Source organism: Cydia strobilella, chromosome 1 (assembly GCF_947568885.1).
Source record: "Cydia strobilella chromosome 1, ilCydStro3.1, whole genome shotgun sequence".
Lineage (NCBI taxonomy): Eukaryota > Metazoa > Arthropoda > Insecta > Lepidoptera > Tortricidae > Cydia > Cydia strobilella.
Genome location: NC_086041.1, coordinates 7,318,522 through 7,337,601, shown reverse-complemented (window position 1 = coordinate 7,337,601; position 19,080 = coordinate 7,318,522). Strand labels below are relative to the sequence as shown.

General features: G+C 35.7%; 2 protein-coding genes across 2 annotated transcripts; one reads left to right on the top strand and one right to left on the bottom strand.

Moving 5' to 3' along the window:
* Positions 1–1,609: 1,609 nt before the first annotated feature.
* Positions 1,610–10,629, top strand: LOC134755930 (uncharacterized). The gene is made up of 8 exons (XM_063692629.1): positions 1,610–1,947; positions 4,074–4,129; positions 4,342–4,476; positions 4,992–5,130; positions 5,464–5,522; positions 6,085–6,219; positions 6,554–6,690; positions 9,993–10,629. The coding sequence occupies exons 1-7, from the start codon at positions 1,863–1,865 to the stop codon at positions 6,683–6,685; spliced, it is 741 nt and encodes a 246-aa protein (XP_063548699.1). The 5' UTR covers positions 1,610–1,862; the 3' UTR covers positions 6,686–6,690; positions 9,993–10,629.
* Positions 10,389–18,974, bottom strand: LOC134755937 (mediator of RNA polymerase II transcription subunit 29). The gene is made up of 6 exons (XM_063692640.1): positions 18,662–18,974; positions 17,752–17,813; positions 16,048–16,132; positions 12,353–12,448; positions 10,747–10,890; positions 10,389–10,449 (listed from the first exon to the last, which is right to left on the bottom strand). The coding sequence occupies exons 1-5, from the start codon at positions 18,887–18,889 to the stop codon at positions 10,771–10,773; spliced, it is 591 nt and encodes a 196-aa protein (XP_063548710.1). The 5' UTR covers positions 18,890–18,974; the 3' UTR covers positions 10,389–10,449; positions 10,747–10,770.
* Positions 18,975–19,080: the final 106 nt, after the last annotated feature.

The window sequence follows — 19,080 nt, the reverse complement described above, 5'->3', positions numbered from 1 at the left end:
AGAGGCGAAAAACCTCCTTATACGATCATATTTTTCTAAGAGACGTTGATATTCGTAGACGTGGAAAAAATATATGTAGTTCTTGATTATATTATCTCTAATTTATAAGCTGCCGATACACGAATTATGATTTATGACACTTCGCTCGATACAATTAATTCCCAAAGTAACCTCTAACTTATTTATTATGTGACACGCTATAATAAAAAAAAAGAAGAAAAAACAATCTTAACAAATAGTAATTTTACCGCTTTCGAATTTCTATATTGTAAGGCAACGTTTTTAAAATAAATAAAAATCGACAAAATTCGATCAAAATTGACACCATGCGCGCCACATGGTCTTTCCCGTCCTTTCTTGCGAAATGTGACAGTGATAGCGGCAAACCGATGGAACGGCCTTAATAATAAAAAAATCTGTCCGTACGCAATTTTACTAGGCAACCTAATTGCAATGTGTCAATGTGAATATTATCTGTTATTTATTTCTTATCACAAATAAATAACAGAATGAGGGTAGATATTCCTTATAACAGTTATAACGTATCAGATCTATATATCTATGTCCTTTCTCGGGCTCAAACTATCTTCATATACCGAATTTCATCTAAATCGATTCAGCGGTTCAAGCTTGAAGATTAGTAGGGATCTACTAAAAGATGGATTCTATAATAGTATACTTACTAATTGTCGTCCGTATTCGACCTACAGGAACTATTATTTCGGTAAATCTTATAAATGATATTTCTAATTTAAGATTCCGCAGCAAGCAAACGTAGTTACGCTGTCATTTTAAAACGACTAGCTGGATTGCTCTGAAACTTTGTACTTACAATAGGATAGCCTACCTATATATATATCTATCTATATATCTATACCTGTAATTAGTTTATGTAGCTTCAGATACTTACCATCTTAGTTAAAAAAATACAGCGAATGTAAGTTTTTCATACAAAACTTGTATTTTCTCTATTCTGTTTGTTTAGCTGGAGATATATTAAATAATCACAGCCCTATGCCTATGTATGTGCAAAGTTTTATTACAATCCAACACGTAGTTTTAAAATGAGAACAAAACTCCGTTTATATGGGAAGGTGAAATTCGGCCGTGCTTGCTGCGGACTAAATAATAGCTCACGTAGCCAACGTGCCAATCGTTAATGCTCCGTAGCCACTCTTCCATATTAATAGTGAGACAAGTTGCGTTTCGTTTGCTACGGAGCGTAATCGATTGGCACGTTGGCTACGCACCCTGATAAGATACTTTGTCGCGGAATCAATAATAAACACGTTCACTCAGCAACAAGATGTCACGGCTCTGCAGCTCGGCAGCGGCACACCCCTTCCAGGAAATCTTCCTATCTTTGAAGTCACTTAGATTAACAACAATAAAATTAAGTAAAGACCACAGGGAAATAGGAAAAATACCGACCTACTAAAATAAGTACCTACTATCTACTAAGTACTTACAAAGACGTTTACTTTTATTATGGCAAGTATAGGTAATAGATAATTACCAACCTAAACTCAACGAATAGCCCTCTTACCTACATTTGTATAAATGTGAGATACCTACCTACCCACATATTATATATTTATAAGGTTTATTCACAACTCATTTGGTCACTATAAATTATACTAACAAATAATTAAAACCTGTAAGCATATACGTACTAGCAAGTGCACATAGAGATATGATTAGAGCAGTATGACAACCCTCGACCTAATGGTAAATGATAAAAGTTCCAGATGTTGTTTACTTTAAAGCAGTCGAGCTTCACAGTGGCAAGAGGGTGCACGGCCGGGACCAATTAGATAGCACGAATACACATCACCAATCATTAGTAACGGAAATATTTCGAAATGGAACTGAACTTTGTAACAACGTTAATAAAACATGATGTGAACCATAATGTGAGACAGTGCTTCAAATCGAAAAAGCCGTTTGGTAAGTGTCACTTACATTTTTTGATAAACTTGTAGAATCGTGAACCAGGTATTATTTCGATAAATATGGGGAAATCCTTACTCATTCATAGATACGTGATTCTTATATTACATCTCTGCACTTGCAATTAAAACTCGGCTCCTGCTGTTAAATGGGTAAATGTTAAATTAGGTAAAACTTCTCTTCCTTTGGTCAATATAATAGTAACTAAGAAGTTTAAAAACTTAAATGACTAGGTACTACCTAATCATAAAACAAAACGAACAAGCCAAGACACCATGCATTTTACCCACAAACGATAAAAGTGCGAAAATTATACTTTTTTAAGTTCATGTTTGCTCAAAATCTCACAATAGGTAGTCCAGGCGAAATCTAATTGATTAGACATATCTTCACCACCGAAATTCCTTTGGGGTAATAATCTCCCTATGTATTGCGGTTTAGGTATCCCTCAAACTCCTCACTGCAAAGTATTAATGAGATAATTATGAAGCGGGAGTAGTGCCTATTTCAAATCAAATATTATTAGTTATTTATCGGATAATCCGGGCCACGTCAGATCAATGCTAGAATAATATGATTATTAAACGAGATTTACGAGTATCATATCATACAATGTGAAATGACTATTGGGAGTTTTAGAACGAAAAAGTAAAAAATTAAAAAGGAAGAGGCAATCCCGCTGATTTTCATACTATAATTAACAACTTATTTTAAAATTACTCTGCATCGCAGTTTGTTAAAATATGTGTGTTTTCGTAAATATTGCAATCTAAATGTTTTTCGCTATGGGTTATTTATCTTCACATATGTAAAGATAAAGATTTATTCTATTCTATTCTATTCTAAAGTCTCCGATTGCAAAGAAAAAAAAATCATGACCGTATTAGGTACTTTAATTACTGATTTAGCAAAATTGCCTTGTCTTGTTTGGTTTCCTCGCATTCGATAGAAAAAGTAGAGTGTTTAACTCGGGTGGAAGGCACCAATTTCCGTCTCGGACTATTGGCGCTCTCACTGCGGTCGAGCGCCAAACTACCTCGACAGAAATGGGTGCCTTTCAACCCTTGGTAAACAATCTACTATTAAGAAGTCTATAAATTGTATAAAATATGGGCCAAACATCATAAATTTATAATATTCATAATATTATTCTAAATGTTGTTTTCCACATGAAATATAAACAATTGAGATTCAGTTTCGTACCGTTCTACAACTGGTGCATTGAACTCAATTTGTTTACAACTGCGCGCGAGATTGCATTTTGTTATCACGAGTTCCTTAAAAATCTACTTATAGTAAATTAAAAACCTAGTAATAAAGACCGACTGGCATTGAAGTGTAGACTATATTCATCTATGAGTCTATGACTCAGTAACACTACCAAAATAAATGAAAAATAAAAGATAAACGGGCAAATGCGTTCTATAAGTGTTCCCATTAGGTAGCTAATTTTAGCAAATTATACTTGAAATAAAAAGGTCCTCCTGGGTGAAGGAAGAACCTACCGCGAGTAGGCATAACCAGGCATCGTAAACTGCGAGCGAAATCCATTGAAATGACGTATGGCAACAAGTAACAACCCTAATAGTACTTCAATGGATTTCGCTCGCAGTTTACGATGCCTGGTCATAACAAACCTTATCACAGGTTAATAAGTCACGTTATTATTATTACCAAACCTAATACTAATATCATGTAATAGTGATTAGTGGTACGACGATTACTCGATCGATTACTTAGATAGTTAGACCACCCTGTACTTAGATATCAATGAGCAGGTCAAAACGGTAGCTTGGCGATCGGGTTGGGTAGGGTAACCATCCGTGTACCTACTGTACCAAGTAGGATAAATCAGTATTGAAGCAATGTAAGTAATTGTTAAACAAACGAATTTCACTCTTCACCCTCACTGTATTTCACTGTATTTACCCTTTTTGTACCTTTTTTGACCTGCATTCTAGCAAATAAATGTATTTCATTTCATTTCATTTGTTAAACTCAATATCACTGAAATTGAATTAACCTATTACCAACCAGACCAATCTATGACAATTTCGAATGGGTTGATAGGGTACGAGTAACTATATAATGTATGCGTTGTTTAATATTTGTGTTTGTTACAGTCACCAGAAAGGAAGAAGTGATGGCGATCAAAAATAAATTCCCAAATAAAATACCGGTAAGATTTCCTTGTTTTACAATATGGTCCGTTTGTCATTATTGTATGTTATTTGTTAGCTTATTGAGTGTTTACGTAGCTTATAATTTATAGTAATGAAAAATGTAAAACTGAATGATTTTATGTCGATTTAATCAGACGTGATAATTTATAAACAAATAATGAGTCTTATGGTCTTATATATACTAATAATATATTATTTTCTTTGACAGATTATAGTGGAGAGGTATCAGAAAGAAAAAAGTTTGCCAACATTGGACAAGTCAAAATTCCTAGTGCCAGAAGACATTACAATGTCACAGTTTCTAGTTATAATTAGGAACAGGATAAAAATAAAACCTAACCAAGTAAGAAACCTTTTTACCACAATGTGTTCGACAGACTTGACCGTGCCCCATATCACGATAGACGATTCAACGAAGCCACGCCGTTCTGTTGCCAAAATTTTGTTTAGTTTTTAAGTTCATGAAATTTATATGTACCTATGTTAGTCTATAAGATATATGTAATACGAGTATGTTGCCTGACTTAAATTTTAAAATAAAATAAATAAATATCCGTACGTCAAACAAATGGTAAACAAACTTATTGTTTACAAGTGAGAGAATAAGTAAATCGTTACAATGTAAATTTAACCATAGATAAAGATCTGTATTCACGCGTCATACAAGGTTCTGCTGACGAATAAAAGGGGCTCGACTTTGATAAGTTTGATAACTAATGATGACGTTAAATTTTACGTACCTACACCAAACTTGAGAGTGGATCTCTTAAAGGAGGTCTTTACTTTTTATTTGACTGGTTCTGACATATTTAATCTTATTCATGAGGCACCTACTTTAACAAGTTTTATTTTTAACAGGCGCTGTACTTAATAATCAACAACAGATCTATGCTGAGCATGAGCCTGACTATGGCGCAGGCCTACGAGCAGCACGGTGACGAGGACGGCTTCCTCTACATCACGTACGCCTCGCAGGAGGTGTTCGGCTACCAGGACGGTTAGTACAATAATCAACAACACAGCGACGCTGCACGAGACTGTTTGTTTAAGTTTACTAATCATACAAGTTTACTCTTCTTATTGCACAAAGCTTTGCTTTGTTGTCATTAGCCACGCCTTGTATTATGTTGGAGGGTCGGAAAGCGACACCAAGTGTGTTGAAGCCATCATTAAAGCTAATTAACGTTTCATCAACCGCGTGACACGCAATAAATTATTGCATGCTGTCCAAGTGGACGAAGCCACATGACTAGGTACTTTACAAGACAAGCAAGTAATGTAAACGGGCAACGGAAGTTTACGAATGGTAAAATGTTTGCATTTGTTACAGATATGACAGGGAAACAAGAAGTGGAAGCGATAAGGCATAGATTCCCAAACAAAGTACCGGTGAGTTCTAGCTTACGAATTGAGTGTCATTCTAGAAAAGAAGGATAGTTTAACTAACTTCGTAAAGTTGTGTCAAACAGACAGTAAAAAAAAGCAGGCATTTTCTGCTTTAAGTTAACGATACCTGTTTTTTTTTCTTTTTGTTTTTCGGCCAAAACCGCCTGCTATGTAGTTCTTTCCTGCATCAAACTTTTAGGCATCTGTTTTACTGGAAAAAAAATTTTTGAACGTAATCTTTGTAAGACCCATTAATTATGTTTGAACCTATAAATTGTATATACAGATGTCAATCACAATGAAAAAATCAACGATGATCAAACTCTGGTCAACGTGGGACTCGAACCCACATCCAACGCAATTGGTAACGCATTGGACCGGCAATCCAAGGATGTGGGTTCGAGTCCCACGTTGACCAAAGTTTGATCATCGTTGATTTTTTCATTGTGTTTGACATCTGTATATACAATTTATAGATTGTAATAATGTGGTACGTCCCACAATAAAAAAGGAAAAATATATTAACATTTATGTTTGAACCTAATTAAAATTGTATTTTTTCTAGTTGTACGTGGAACGTTACATACGGGAAAGAGAAGTCCCGGCGTTGGGGAGGAAGAAGTTTCTAGTGCCCCAAGAGCTCACGATGTCCCAGTTCCTCTTTATAATTAGGACGAAGATGAAACTACGGGATTCACAAGTAAGTGTCGCGAAGATGAATGTTTAAATTAGTTTGACCCGCTGTATTTAATCTGTATATTGAGTACCTCATAGTCCTCATACCAAATGAATTAATAGATCTTTGAACGATGTCAAAGTAAGACATATTTATGAATTCTTTCGAAGATACACAAAAATAGAGTTTCAATTTAATGCCCCTAAAACTCGCATATCCAATTCCAAACGCGGATCCAACTCCAACTTTGCGTATAAGTAGTACTAATACATAACCCATCCCATCGCACAGGCCTAAGGTGTGCAAAGATTAAATGGCCATTTGTGGAGATTTGTTTCCTAATAGCTGTTTGTTGTAGGCCCTATACCTGCTGGTGAACGAGCGCGTGCTGGCCAGCCACAGCATGACCATGGCGCAGGCGTACGAACAGTTCCGCGGCGACGACGGCTTCCTGCACATCACGTACGCCGCGCAGCAGGTCTTCGGCTGAACCAAGTAAGTATTTTACATTCTTCAACTTTAAACTTGAAGCTTGGCGATAGCGCACGATCTTCTCCCAATGATATTTGATTCAAGGTGGTCCTGCTTGCTTTCTTTGATAGTTAGGCTTTACAAGACCCCTGAGCCCTATACGAGCTTTGCGAGTTTCGCGACCCCCCAGGGAGTAGTGACACACTGGAATAGGGTTGACTTGTTGAGGGACAGTTGTGGTGTGGTGAGCCACAGCGTAGAGCGGCCGAGACGATTTAACTTTTTTTCGTGATCTTAAAAAGACACCGCAATTATGTCCGTGTCTGGCCTCTTTGACCTTACAAACCCCCACTCGGTTGAACTCGGTACTCAAATATAGATAAACAAATTAATTACTGGGAATAGAGATGTTTCCGCCGTTTCCGGTTATGATCACAGCACCGGAAATATATTCTATTAACAGCTTTATCTCCTTTGTGTATTTTAACAATTAATTGTCTGTCAATTATTGTCACAATACATTACCATTAAAATCAATTAAATCTGTCATTGTTAATTGAATTTTAATAACATTATACTAACAGATACTGGACAAGGTTTCATATATTTTTTATCAATGAATAACGATCCTGAGATATTTATGGTTTTGTTATTGTAACTGCAAGAAGAAAACATGCCATGATTCATTACGCGACACTTCATTAATAAGTATTTATTTAAAAATAAAAAATAAAAAATCATTTATTGTCGCAGTAAAAAAAAACAGTAATAGGTACAATAAGCCTTACTTACAGCAGTATTATACAATACTGCTGTATAATTTATTTTTTGTATGTATTTATTTAAGGTGGTTTTAAATGATTTGGGGTTTTCTATTGATTTTATTGCTTGTGGAATTTTGTTATATATTTTAATAAACATCAATGTGAGGTCCTGTGTTTATCAAATTAGCCGTTCCAAGGAGATAATGTGAGATAGAGGGAGAGAAAATGTGAAAAAGGCATCATATACGTCAATTTCTCATTTATAAAGACGATTCCACACTTTGTTCTGTCAAAAGCTGTGTAGAGTTAGCGTACAGCGCCTTGGGCTCTACATGTACCTGTGTCCCAGCTAGGCTAGAGTAAACATGTTAGCTATATGATAATGTAGGTATATCTCGTATACTTATAAAACATACGTCTACACAAATGCGATATATTGGCGTACCGAGTACAAATAACAATACCAAAGGGTCGATGACCACTAACGAATCATTACTAAATAGTAATTTGCTTTAATCGCTTTCAGGCATACTATTAATATGGTTATCTTTATCCATACTAATTAACTAATCCCTCTTAGGGATAAGATCGCCTTTGTACTACTTTTATCTGATGTAACCATGATTCCTTTCTTTTTCGTGCAATAAAGTGTTTACTTACTTACTTACTAATATCATAGAGTAACTTATTATACTAGAGCGGTACTGTCATAGTAAATTTTGTAACCCCAGTAAATTCACTGCCATCTGTCGACACACTTTAAAACTAAAAATGAAGATTTATAAAAATACGATAAAATGTATTTAAATATGGATAAATGATTTTTTTTATTTGCATTAATTATTTTTATGATTTTGACCCATGTTCTTTCACTGATATGCGTTAAAATTGTTAAATAACAAACGAAACCGTCAACGCCATCTATACGACAGTAGGCCAAAGCTAGTAGCGCCCTCTGAACGAGAATCAAATTTTCTTGATTTTCGAGGCACGTTTTTTCCTTAGACTGTATCCATCTATTACGGAGTTATATCTTTGCTAATATTATAAAATCAAATAAAAAAAAATTCAATCAAAAATAATCATAAAAAATATAAATGCGAAAGTGTGTCTGTCTTTCTGTCTATTACCTCTTCCAGCCTAAACCGGTGAACCGATTTAGTTGAAATTTGGTATAGAGATAGTTTGAGTCCTGGGGAAGGACATAGGGTAGTTTTTTTATCCCAGAACTAAAGGGGGGACTTTAAGGGGGTGAAAAGGGGGGGGGGATGTTTGTATGGGGATCCGATAAAAAGCAGATTGGATAAAAAATAAGCTACCCAAATTACTAACCACGCAGACGAAGTCGCGGGCATAAGCTAGTTATAAAATATTTATAGTTAATTCACTGCGAGTTGCTTACGATAGATAAACACGTAACACATTACATAAATTAAATTAATAGACATCACAAATGTAATATAATTTTATGACTATTGAATATTATTACGAGGTATCCATCTGCATAATATATCTATAATGAATAGGTAATGTTTTGAATACAATAGGCGTTTGTTTTTGATTTTTTGTTTGACTCGATGATATTGGGTTATCTTGGGTCGTAGGCTTTTGTACTTACTTAAAAGGAAAACAAACACTCCGTGTGGTACCGAGAAAACTAATTATAAAGAATAATTGATAACAGCTAAGTATTATAGGACATTCATGTTGATACAGCCAACCAATTTGATTTCTGGACTACTTTGTACCTTGTCCCAATGATAATTAATGTGAAGGCCGTGTGGAATTCCTACCAACTACCAAGTTACTGTCAATATGTCAAAGAACAAACTGGCCCAGAATTCAACTGTAGGGCACGTAAAATATATTTACTCTTAACTTAAAGGATCGTATTGAATACTTTTAAAACAAGAAGATCTTATTTTGCAAATGAAGTAGGTTAAATACGTTTTACTATTTCTATAATATACCTAGTTGAATTGTATTTATTGTAGGTATCTCAATCGGTCAGTGACTCTAGATTGACATCTGAGTTGAACATTGATGAAATATTCCTGTAGTATGAATTTAATTCGACACTACTACTACTAGACTCATCAAGATATTTCTAGTACGTATACAGGCAGTTGTTTGTCCGAGCATCCATCATATGAATGAGCCCGTATTATTCCACAGCGGGCGGACCGCCAGCGTTATTTATGTCATAATAATAAGTTTATCTATAGGGTCACAGAAACGCAAACATATTCTCTCGAATGATAAGCAGGATTTATGTCCCTTAGAGTGTCGCCCCCCGCGGCTGTCGCTGGGTGCGCCCTAATGTGTCACCGCTCTGCAATAGTTAAAGTGCTAAGAGAACCTACATGTGCACTTTGAACTATCGAACACAGTATTGTCTAGGTCCGAGGTCACACTATTGAATCGCTACTGCAAGTATGTTTCGGGCAATAGTAGATTGGACGGGCAGCGTGCACTGTGGCACTGTATCCGACTGTATCGCTACAGAAAGTCATATTTAAAAAACAAATTGAGCTGATAGTAACACTATCTTGTTTGTTTCAGGTACTTGAAATTGCTGGATTAGTGAAACTGATGTTCCTGCAATAGCGTCTTCAAGAACAAAAGACTGATAGTATTTTAATTTTCATTCCTGTTGTGATATTTTATATGAATAAGATTTGAAAAGTGTTTCAATTAAACTGCGGTGTCCGAAGAGAGCCCGGGCTGGTCCTCGCGAAACCGGAATGCCTTTTGGAGATAAATGTGACATTTACTATTTTTCTTCGAAATGATCTAACTATCTGTTTACTTCTAAGAAATAAAAGCTATGTTTGATCGTATTGTTTGACTATGTTGTGTGTTTTATCTTTATTTTAGAATGTTAGGCAAGGAGATGATTTGTAGTCGACGAATGTATCTATTGTTTTTTTATTTTATAAATGTGATTTATAATGTCTGGAGGTCTATACTGTTAAAAAATTTATGACCTTACTTATTCAAAATGATCTCAAAAACATGTCTGAAAAAATATCAAGATTAAATTCGTGCAATTGATTTGTGATCGGTAAGAATTAGGTGGATATTATTATATAGAAAAGCTTATGTAAATTGTAATTTGCATTAGATTTCGTATTATGTACCCAGATGTAAATATACTAAGCATTATCCATTTTTCCTCTGAAATAAAGTTATTTTATGATTTGGTCGTTTAATTTTATGACTTGGGGGTCCCAGACTAGACTAATGAATGATAATTGATACAAGTCTGATTCTGTAAGAATGTTTAATATTAGCCTTATAATAACAGGAATCTTACTTGCTAGTGGTGCAGGGTATAAAGCTAGTTCTTCTTGAGCCACTCGGTCTGTGCGGCGGCGACCAGTGTGTCGTGGATGTCCTTGGCGTACGAGATCTGCAGCCGCACCGTGTTCAGGTATTGGGGGTAGCTTAGTGTGCTCTCCTGGAATACAAACAGATCATTCTTTATTTAACAGAACGTTTATCAAATAGGTTCCACAAAGGACAAAAGGTAAATAATATCTGAACATAAATAATGGCTATTAGGAACCTAAAGTACCTTATTATCTAAGCTGCTATAAGTTACCTAACTACTTAATGTTAGGTGTTTAATATATTTAAATAGTAAAACAAATAGCCTGCGGCTTACGTGAATGCATAGACTTTCATTTGCATTATTTTACTTACCCCCCCCCCCTCGTTGCACAATGTACCTACTATTAATTATAATATAATAAATCGATAAGAGTTCCTAAACAAATAGACCGTACACTACACAAACAAGTTTCCGATACTTAATTTGTCCACAATACTAATCTCTATCGATATCTAGAACCTACATAACACATACCTACACAGGATAAATTATTTTGGTGATTAGTTTCTATTCTAAAAAGGGCTGGATTTGAATAAACAAAGACATGCGTAAGTGACCATGAGTAGACCTTATACCGATGTAGTAAAGTGTTAGACTGTTCAATCGTATCAGTCTATGGTAGTAAAGAGATAAAGTATCTTAGTTTCACCTACAACAACAAACAAACCAGGCTAAAAAAATAAGTTTGTTTGTTATTGTTATCGCGAGGTGTGCTAAGGTTAGGACCTTTCTGCTCCTGTTAAAGTACATAATATGGTTATCTAAGAGACGAAATACTTGATTTTGTGAAGTATGTAACACCGAAGATTAAGCGGAGATTATTACGGGAGTCAAATGGAAAGCAGCTCATTGAAACAGTCTCAGAAAAACTTACTTTCATGAGTACAGAATATTGCGCCGCAAAATATCCGTGGAATGAGTTTGAACCCTTCTGTAAAGTCAGTGCAGAAAAACATCTAGGTCGCACAAAACCAAGAAGCGAAGGAAAATTTAAGGAAACTCACTGGTGGCAGGAAGGTGGCACACGGCGCTGGGCCCGGAGTCGAGACGCACCGGGTGCACGGGCGACGGCAGGTAGTGCGCCGACTGCCGCTCGCTGCACGTGGTCGTGTGACAGTTCCCTGTGTCGGTGGTAACAGTGTGCAGCACTCGCCGCGCTGGGCCCGGAGTTGAGGCGCACGGGGTGCACGGGCGATGTCAGGTAGTGCGCCGACTGCTCGCTGCACGTGCTCGTGTGACAGTTCCCTGTGTCGGCGGTAACAGTGTGCAGCACTCACCGCGCTGGGCCCGGAGTCGAGGCGCACCGGGTGCACGGGCGACGGCAGGTAGTGCGCCGACTGCCGCTCGCTGCACGTGGTCGTGTGACAGTTCCCTGTGTCGGTGGTAACAGTGTGCAGCACTCACCGCGCTGGGCCCGGAGTTGAGGCGCACGGGGTGCACGGGCGACGTCAGGTAGTGCGCCGATTGCTCGCTGCACGTGCTCGTGTGACAGTTCCCTGTGTCGGTGGTAACAGTGTGCAGCACTCACCGCGCTGGGCCCGGAGTCGAGGCGCACGGGGTGCACGGGAGACGGCAGGTAGTGCGCCGCCGACTGCTGCTGCTCGATGCACGTTATCGCCGTACGCTGGGGTCAAAAAATTATGATTTAACCGATCAACAAATTTCATAATCAATATCTTCTATATTTCAGAAATTGTCCATACGTACCTAAAACGACAATCTTTGCACTGATCAAATTCTAAGTGCACGTAAGGTCACTAACGCCCTACAAGATTACAAGGCTACATAGTTATTACCAATTTCAATTTGATACATGGTAATGAAAATACATAATTTCGTTCGTTTCAATTGTGCTTTAGAGTGTATCTGTTCTGTATTTTATTTAACTTGACTTAAGCATTCATTATCTTCACTTTTCACAACAATGTAGAGGTTCCTGTTCCTACTTAATCAAAGCATTAAAACAACCTAACAGCTTAATTAAAGCTATAGTAGGTAACACAGCTGTCTCCTTTCATAAATTAATTATGTCAAGTTTGAAATATATTTCCGCCAATTAGTTTAGTTTATTTATTTCATGTATACAGTTTTCACACAGTTAAAATATACCTACATACATTTCATCTTGTACTACTGACCACACAATGATCGTTTTTTTGTAATAATAATGAAAATTAGAATCTAACACCAGAATATAAAATCAAATTACAATTAAAATTAGTAGTTAACAAACCAAAATAATGCAAATAGAAATAAATAAAAAACGCCAAAATATCACAATAATAAAAAATATAAAAATAAAACAATGTCAATACAAAAAATGTAATCAGTTTCAGTACTAGAAAGTACAAACACAGAATAACTAATATAACTAATAGTACTACCGTACAGAAAATTCACTCCTTCACAAAAGTCAGATTTAGGTATAAAATTATACCTATACTCGCCGCCTGCAAGCAAAATTGAAACTTATAACCGCGCACGAACCGTGAATGTTCTTCTTTGCGCGCCGCAGTTTTATGAGGCCGTAGTCGATTTTGGAGCGAAAATGTAGAATTGATAGATTTAGTCGTTGAAATTATACACGTTTTGTTACGTAATATCTAAATAACAAGTATTGGTTTCTATTAGCACGTCTTCTCATCTTGCCTTTTAATAATGAGGTCGCGAGCGTGCGTCACCGGTAATATATGAACAGAAGGTACAATTTTTAAAAATTCATCAAAAAATGATGGTGGTAAATTATACAAATTGATGTATAAGAATAGTTTCAGCAACGGTTGTAGATTGTTTAGTATCAAAATTACGTTGAAATTAAGTCGATTTTCAGAGAAATCGTCACTTGTTTTGAAGTAATTTCTGGAGAAAATTGAATTCGTTTAACTTTCATTTCCTCGAACTCTAAGTCATATAACAAAAATGTAATCCGATAAATCATTTACCATGTTTAGCAGTCCAAACTAAACGAAATTTACAAATAAGAGCGACAAAATCAGTGCTTTACGCGCGTTTACCTAAACGTCCATCAGAAAAAAAATCAATACTAATTTGATAAAAGGCAAGATAAGAAGACGTGCTAATAGAAACCAGTACTTGTTATTTCAATTTGGTAACATAAGGTGTACAATTTCATCGACTAAATCTATCAATTTTACATTTTTGCGACTAAAATCGACACCGGCCTCTTATGACCGAACTGTGAGTGTCGGCACGGGGTTGTCACTTGACAAGTTTTTGTACCTATACCTACTGATTTATTATTTTTAAGATAAATATGTAGGAATTACAAACGTTGATTCTGTAAACATACTTTTTTTATCCGGAGATAGTATGTCTGATTCTCACCGAAGTAGGTATGCCACAGAAGTACTTATTCCTTTGAAAATATGTCGGTCAATATAGTCCGGAATTTAAAAAAATGTTATTTCTGCTTCCTTGTTCTTCCGTTTATTTAGACATCCGTAAACAGAACAATATCTATAGATTTAGGTTTCGAAGGCATTATGAATTTAAAATTTTGCGCGACTCGAGCGGCAGCCCATTGCCATACGCCTGCCCGGGAGGCGCTCCGGCCAAATGTACCTAAACTGCGAAGTGACACCCCCCTGGTACATATCACATCACACAAGTAGATACAAGTGACATTTAAGTGACATTATCAAAAGACTCATTAAATGTAGTTCTGCATAATGACAAATCCTGGCATTAGATATAGATAAGTTACTTATATCAAGCATATTATTCAAAATTCAGTAGGTACAATACAATCACTCCTTGTTATCTGACAGTTCGTAAACCTTATCCTTACGAGGATAAGGCCCGCCATTGAAAACTTTCATATTTTATATTTGAACCTTGTACAATAAATTGGGATGAATTTCAGTTGTTTGAGAAAACACTGAAACAAAAGAATTCTACTTTATTTGGTTTTTGAAAGGTTCCAATTAGATCGAAAGGGTGTACATTGTAATGCACTTTATATTAGGCCTTACCAGGTTACTGCAAAGACATAAGGTCCACCGATTGCCAGTCAAGAGTGTGGATGTTAGCACTTACATGCTCAATTGGATTACGAGTAAGTCTTAAATTTTCAGTATAGCATAATTGCTATACTGAAAATACCACCGTGTATACCGTCGTGCCATATTTATCTCGTTACCTACAAGTATGTACTAGTCAATTTCCATTTAAGTCTGTTGAAAATGATTATTAGGTATGTAATGTAACCTCCAAGTTGATCAGTGTAGTTCATGGTTCATACAATTATTTCCTATACTTGTAAGCAGGTGTTAATTAGAATGTATTGACCTAACAACGGACAATTACGTATGGCATGACCATGACGTCCTCCCCGTCCGTCGGCCCTTTTAAATCCTAAAGAAATATCCGATAACATCACATGATGATTTGCATTAGAAAACATTCAAATGTTTACAACTGATAAGGAGTCACGTAAAGACATCGGAGATAAGAATGCATACTTAGCAAAAGCACCCGGGTCAATAAGTTAATTATTGGACGATATAGAGACATTGTAGCCTACCTAATGTATGACCAACTATCCTATTTCAATAGGGTACTAGCGAACAAAACTTAAAAGATAGAAATAGACCGTATCAAGTATACATAAGGTACAAAATTGTGTTGTACTAGATCGCTAAACAATAGGCATGTAGCTGCAATTAAATCAAGAAGTAGAAAAAGGAGAGGTGTTAAGTAATGTTTTGTGTTCCAAGGATATTGTAACTATTCCTTCCTTTGACTGATGGTCTGGTACTGACATTATTCAGTCAGAGCAACTTACGATAAGGGTCGACGCTGTGAAAACAGTGGTACCTGGTACTTCATGTGATCTTACTTAATGTTTTTCGTAAAAAGTAACTGGGATATATAAATTATCACATATTGAGAGATGTGAACCTAAGGCGATCTTTACATTGAATGCGGATCTGCACGCCGCTCCGATGTGCGAGCGGGACACCTCGCTATATACGTGTATAGCACTGTCTCGCTTACATATCGTATTGGCAGCAATTCGGGCGCTTGGCGCTAAGGACTGCTCCGAGCGGTAAAAAAGAGGACGTATCATGCGTTGGGGAGGGACAACGTAATTCATGTCCTTCCGCCGACAAAAATCGGTTTTGTTAGACAGTGGGATTTCTAGATATAGCACTAACAATATCATACTGAATGGCCATTACTTAAAACATTATAACAACTTACCAAATGCAACTCCATTTGATCACAAAGGCTAAAGAATTCTTCCAAATTCTTATCAAATCGCGGCACTGGAGCGTCTATACCTTTCCTAAAAAAAAAAGAACAACAAATTATCTTGGAGATAATTACGAGGCCGTCTCTTGGCCTAGATGAATATTTTCTCGTATCATATTTTGATGTGACCTATGCTTGTTTGCTTCACTTTATACATACATTGTAGGTAACCTGCAATCACCTTTGCATGTTATATAACCACGTATTTATACTTTCTTTTGATAAAATTGTTGATCCCGGGTGTGAGCATAACAGCTATCAACTTAGTTAACTATGTACTCCAAAACAAAATACTAACGAACGGCGTAATTTATGAACATCTGTCTAATTTAACAATCATCATACATCGAATTTAAACTGTTGTGAGACATACTAACATTAAATCATCATTTAACCGTAAAATGATTTAATCATCATACACTTTGGTGGTCATGGGTGACACTAGTTGTTTGAAGGTGACATTCTGTTGAATATAAATTAATAATTAATTAATAATTCATAACATAATTAATTTATTGCTTTTATGGGTTTTACAAGATTTTATAAGTATTTACATGTTCCAGCATAAACCCCGTTGGGGCACAGCAATATAAAGACTTATTATAAGACTTAAAAACTAGCACACACTCTAAGTAACAATATTAAAACTTATAATTAAGATACTCCTTTATATTGTAGAATGAGTTTACAATCATGAACTTCTTTAGTTTGTTAAAGAATATTGTATCTTTCTCTATATGTTTTGGTTCTAAAGGTATGTTGTTATATACTGTTACTGCCATATGGTAAGGACCGGAATTCACTATTTTTAGATTTGTGAAAGTTCCTTGGAAAGTTATCTCTTGTTCGCTCAAATAAATGTTTTTGTTTTTTAACAAATTTGCACAATAGGGAATATTACGCGAAACTCTGCGCAGAGGGCGCTACTACCACAATCTGAGGGTCTATCGCGAAACCAGAAAATCGAAATTTCGGTATGTAACATCTCTGTCACTCTTGCATATTTGAGTGATAAAGAGGCAGATAGTGAAATTTCGGATTCGCGTTTCCCTTTAGGTACTCTGTAAACAAACCGCCTTGATGCATCAATGTCAGATTTTATTATCTCTTAAAACTACGTATTGTACTCTACTTTTCAAATAAGAGGCAAACCAATTAAGAGCTATATTCCACAAACACCTATACCATCAAGCTTATTAAACTGTTAGGCCATGAAAGTTCTAATTTTGCCCCAATAAGCAAAGCCAGTCAATAAAACTAATTCTTATATACCTGGCTCTAATATCCACTAGTATTTTAAGATTTTTAAGTAGACGTCATGTTGAAATTTCTTTATTTTTTTTACCATAGATGGCCATATAAAAATACGAATGTCTAGTGCCATTGCTGAACCTTAAGTCTTTGCAATAAGGTTTGCAAATTGTCAATTATTTGAGATTTTCATTAACGTCACAGTCACTTAGTCTAATCTAGTCTTCTTCTTGGCTACTATTGAAAATATACTCTAAGGGCCAGTTGTACCAACCACGATCAATGGACAGTCACTCAACAGAGAGCTATGAAACTAACCATACAATAAAATTCTGCAAACATTTTAACGATGACAAATGGTTTGGTGCAACCAACCCTAAATAAGATGTAATCATAACTTACTGTGAATTGGAATCAATATTGTGATTCTGATGCAAAATTTGTGCTGCTGATTTAAGAGTCATCTGAAAGATAATAAAAATTAATTACATAAGTGGTAATTATTAATGCAGTGCAGCTTATCAGTTGGTGTTGCGTCTGTGGGTGAAGTTAATTGAATTACTTGAGATTAGGAACTGATTGAAACTGGTTCTAAGTTGATGCGGATATCTGTTGTCTTGCCAATTATATGTACAGTCAGGTTTGGACATGATATCCATTAATTGAGTTTTGATAAAAAGGAAATGTATGAGAAATTATTTTAATAATTATAAATTAATAACATATTCAATGCATATCATAGGACTAGCAATTGCAATTTGTGACTAGTGTGTAAATGTATTTTTATTCATAAAAATTTAAGATTTATATCATTTCATTACATATAGATAAATATCAGGTTAGGTACTTCAAAATACTATTGGGTGCCCACAACATATTTTTTGTTAGTTGTATTGTATTACAAGTTATACACTGAATAACTAGTTTCTATTTCTATTTGTAAAAAAAAACTTTCAAGGGAACATTCTTGTGTCAGTTCTTTTAATAAGTTGCAAGCAGTTGCCTGCTGGCCTGTTACCAGCAAGGCGTCCCAACACATCTTCATCATTATCAAGCCATTTTTGTGAATTAAAATAATTCGCAAAAGAAGCTTGGTGTACTAAAATAGGTTTTTACATGCAGAGAAGGTAAAGAATTCTGTATAAATAAATTAATCCAACAATGAATTTGGTGTAATATGTTTTTAAAAATAATTCAAGCTTCTGAAGGCATAGACACTGTAACTCCGTTTTAGTTCATTTGCTTTAGGTTTTAGAAAGCTAATGTTTATGATAAGGGACCCAATAAAATAACATGGAATCATTATACTTACAGGTATAGACTCACGCAGAGAGCTCATGAGCGTCTTGACTTTAGAAATATTGTCCATTTTATCTTGCTGAGGCGGCTGTGCCATTGCCGGCTGCATTTGCTGAGCATGTTGAGGGGAAGGTTGCTGCATGATAGCACCACCTACTGGCATTGGCATACCGACACCGACTCCGACGTTAGGAGCCGCTCCCACTGGGTTTAAAGGAACATGCAAGTTCATTTGATTCATGCTGTTGATTTATAACAGGATTTAAAGGTAACAAATTAAGAACTCTTATAAAAATATCGCACTGATTTACAAATTACAAATAAAAATATGTCTATTTTGACATTGACAACTTGACATTGACTTCGTTTTGTGTCCGCACGGTTTTGGCGTTTTGTTTAACAAATAAAATAAATTATGATTGATTAAATGTA